Source organism: Tupaia chinensis, unplaced genomic scaffold (genome assembly GCF_000334495.1).
Source record: "Tupaia chinensis unplaced genomic scaffold, TupChi_1.0 Scaffold144022_1, whole genome shotgun sequence".
Lineage (NCBI taxonomy): Eukaryota > Metazoa > Chordata > Mammalia > Scandentia > Tupaiidae > Tupaia > Tupaia belangeri.
The window spans coordinates 235,240-238,705 of record NW_006203874.1 but is presented as its reverse complement, the minus strand read 5'-3'; the positions used below and the strand labels follow the sequence as shown (position 1 = coordinate 238,705).

The window sequence follows — 3,466 nt, the reverse complement described above, 5'->3', positions numbered from 1 at the left end:
CAGGAACAGCCGGGAGGCCTCCTGCAGACTGGTGAGGCCATGCAGTGGTGCGTGTCAGGTGTGTGTCGCTCTGGAACCAGTGCCAGTGGGAGGTCCGGGACGTAGGGACCGAGCTGCCTCCCCGTGGGGTAAACTAAGCACTCCTGGGGTGAATACAGCTGTTTTCACCTTTGACCGAGTCAGAAAATGTGAGCACAAATTTTTTATCCAGTTATTCTCTGAGCTTTGAGCAAATCTTTTTTTAGAATTATTTAATTTAATTTTATTTATCCATTTATATATTTATTTTTAAATTTAACTAGAGAGGGACAGAATGAGAGAGAAGTGAGAAAGCAAACAACCAAGTCCAGGACTTGAACCGTGGTTGGCCACGTGGGAGTCCAGCACCCTTAACCACCACGCCACCTGCTGGCCCCTTGAGCAAATCTTAAACCTTGAGTTGTTTCTCCTACCAAGCGCTCTGCTCACTGCTCTCCCGGGAGTGGATATGGTATGAATGGTACTTTAATTTATTTTACAGATAATAAATTTTTTTTTTACTTTCACAGTAAAAAACGGTCAGTTTTGGGGCCAGCAAGTGGCGTGGTGGTGGAGGTGCTGGACTGCAATGGCTGGCTGGGCTCCAGCCCTGGACCCGGAGAGGAGCTCATGCCAGGTGCACGTGCATGTGTGCTCAGAGTCCCCAGCTGCAGTGGCCATTGCCGGGATGGTTTCTCACTTTCCCTCTCACTGTCTGTCTCTCTCCGGCCAGTGCCGGGCCCTAAGGCAGGACCTTAAAAATGGACTGCAGTTCAAGTCACAGACCTGGCAGCTTGAAAATCACACCGGGCATATATGCATGAGTGCCCCCAAATCCCAGGAGTACAGAAAAGGCATTGCACCATGGCCAAAAAAAAAAAAAAAAAAGGCCAGCTCATGCGTTATTTATTGCTGTGAGAAGTTGAAAACACACACCCACAATCTGGCGCCCTGGAGACCTGACTGCTTTGAATTACAGGGCCTAGGAAAGGAGCTGGCACAGCCAGATGGCAGACCCTCTGTCCCGCCCTCTGCTCCTCCCTGCAGAGCCAGAGGCTAGCTCCCTTGCCCCCCTGTGGAATAGCAGAGAGCAGGCACATTTGCATCAGAATGAGAGAGACCCAGAAGGCACCCTGTAGGGGCCAGTGCATGCCCCCTTCCTCCAGGTCCACCCTGTCGGGACCCTGCCTGAAGCTGGCGGGGCCGGAGCTTCCTGCCTTCGGACCAGCCATGAGCTCCGATCTCAGATCTCGTGCAGCGGGAGGGAGGTGGGCGGTGAGGGCTCTGCACAGGCCTGTGAAGCTGCCCTGGTCTCCTCCCGTCACTCCCACCTGGTAACTGCCAGCGTCCACCCCACTGGGTATTTCCTGTGAGCTTTCGCGTGACGTGAGGCATGTGTGAAGTGAACCTGGCTTGCCTGCTGCCCACTGTCCATGTCATCTTAACTCTGAGCCAGCCCTCTGTCTCCTCCACGACTCACACAGGGTCACCTGCAGCTCAGCCACTGGACGTGTGGATACCCACACTCCACAGTCCTGCAGCCCAGAACTGGAGGGGCTGCTGGTGCCCCCTCTTCCCTGAGGCTGCAGCCTGGCTGCTGGCTGGGACTGGGGTCACCTCAAGGTCCTGGGCCTTCTAGAATCTACTTCCAAAGTCAGCACATGGGCCTCTGCACAGCTACCTCCCAGCATGGAGACAGAGACAGAGCAGGAGAGAGAGAGGCAGGGACAGATGGAGGGAAAAGGGAAAGACAGATGGAAAAACGGAGAGATGGGGAGAGACAGAGATGGGGAGAGAGGAACACAGAGAGAGGGAGAGACAGGTGGGGAGAGAGGGACAGAGAGAGAGGGAGAGACAGAAATGGGGAGAGAGGGACAGAGAGGGAGAGATAGAGATGGGGAGAGAGGAACAGAGAGAGGGAGAGACAGATGGGGAGAGAGGGACAGAGAGGGAGAGACAGAGATGGGGAGAGAGTGAGAGACAGAGATGGGAGAGACAGATGGGGAGAGAGGAACACAGAGAGGGAGGGAGAGACAAATGGGGAGAGGGAGGAACAAAGACATGTGGACAGAGATAGAGAGAAACAGAGACAGATGGAGTGGGGGGAGCAGAGAGGTAAAGTGGGGTGCAGGCAGGGGCAGAGCAGAGCGACACGAGGGGTCTAGGGACAGAAGCTGAGGTCGCACCTCAGTCAGAGGTAACCTTCCGTCCCTTCTGGTGGATCTGGGCCCACGGTCCAGCGGTGACACGAATGTGACTGCCAAGAGGAGATGCAGAGCTGCCACGCTGTGGGGTGGAGGGCAGAAATAAGGCCCAGGCAAAGTGGGGTGGAGTTGGCAGGATGGGGTCAGGGGCATCGCAGTGCCCAGAGCCCTGGGGTTGTGGGAGCTTATGGAGGGAAGGACGAGGTTAGGGACTTGGGGGCCGCAGGGCGTGGGTGCTCCCCTGACGCCCTCGCTGGGTTGGGGGGGCAGCAAGGGTGGGATGCTCCCCTGATGCCCTCACTTAGTTGGGGGCCGCAGGGTGTGGGTGTTCCCCTATACCTCTGCTGGGCTGCAGATGGTGTCTGTGTCTCTGCAGGTCATGGGGGGTCAGGAGCTGCCTGGGGTCCTGGTGTCTGCACTTGAAGGTCCACGTGGCGTATGTGAGGGTCACGTCGCAGATCTGCAGAGACACTTCACTCTCATTACTGTGAAGGAGTTTTTGGAAGATAGGACCCAGCTCGGGCCGAAGATCCAAGCGATATACATCTGGGGCGGGAAGCCAGCTGTGGACCGGATGCTCCTCCAGAGCCTGCCCTGCCTGAAGGTCGTTGCCAGCTCAGGGGCGGGCGTGGACCACCTAGACCTGCCACTCATTGCCAGCTTTGGGGTGAAGGTGGTCAACACCCCGCTGGCTGTCTCCAGCCCCACTGCCGACCTGGGGATGGCTTTGCTGCTGGCAGCTGCTCGCAGGGTCCTGGAAGGTAAGACAGCAGTCCTCTGGAGGGCCCAGGGAGAGGTGTGCAGTGGCACACATGTGGGGCCAGCCTGTGGCCTGGAGGTAGGGGAGCTGGATCTCACGTGGCCGACCACAGTTGAGATTCTGGACCTGGCAGTTGAAAAGCACCCAGGTGCGTGTGCGTGTGCCCCAAATCCACAGGGTTGGAGACATGGAGATGGGATTGTGGTGTGACCGTGCCCCACTAGGGGTGCTTCATCCCTGTCATTGGTGAGCATGTGTGCCCTCTGACGATTAAAAAAAAACCTTCTGGGAACCAGCAGTTAGCGTAATGGCTATGTCACTGGACTCCCACGTAGTCGACCGCGGTTTGCGTCCCGGACCCGGTGGCTTAGAACTCACGCCGGGCGTGTGTGTGTGTGTGTGTGTGTGTGTGTGTGTGTGTGTGTGCCCAAGATCCCGAGAGGAGAATGGAGGAGAAGGGATTGCGGCGTGACCATCCCCCCTA

At 57.0% G+C, this 3,466-nt stretch overlaps 1 protein-coding gene across 3 annotated transcripts in view; it reads left to right on the top strand.

The window, feature by feature from the left end:
- The window catches only part of LOC102474663 (glyoxylate/hydroxypyruvate reductase B), a 25,546-nt gene that overhangs the window by 6,182 nt on the left and 15,898 nt on the right, over nucleotides 1–3,466 (top strand). The window contains exons 3-4 of one of the 3 annotated variants that reach the window (XM_006165766.3): nucleotides 549–655; nucleotides 2,599–2,983. In XM_006165766.3, the coding sequence (XP_006165828.1) occupies nucleotides 608–655; nucleotides 2,599–2,983 (433 nt within the window). In that variant the 5' untranslated portion in view covers nucleotides 549–607. The remainder of the gene's footprint in view (nucleotides 1–548; nucleotides 656–2,598; nucleotides 2,984–3,466) is intronic. The other 2 variants (XM_027767211.1, XM_006165768.3) reach the window with 2 other exon arrangements.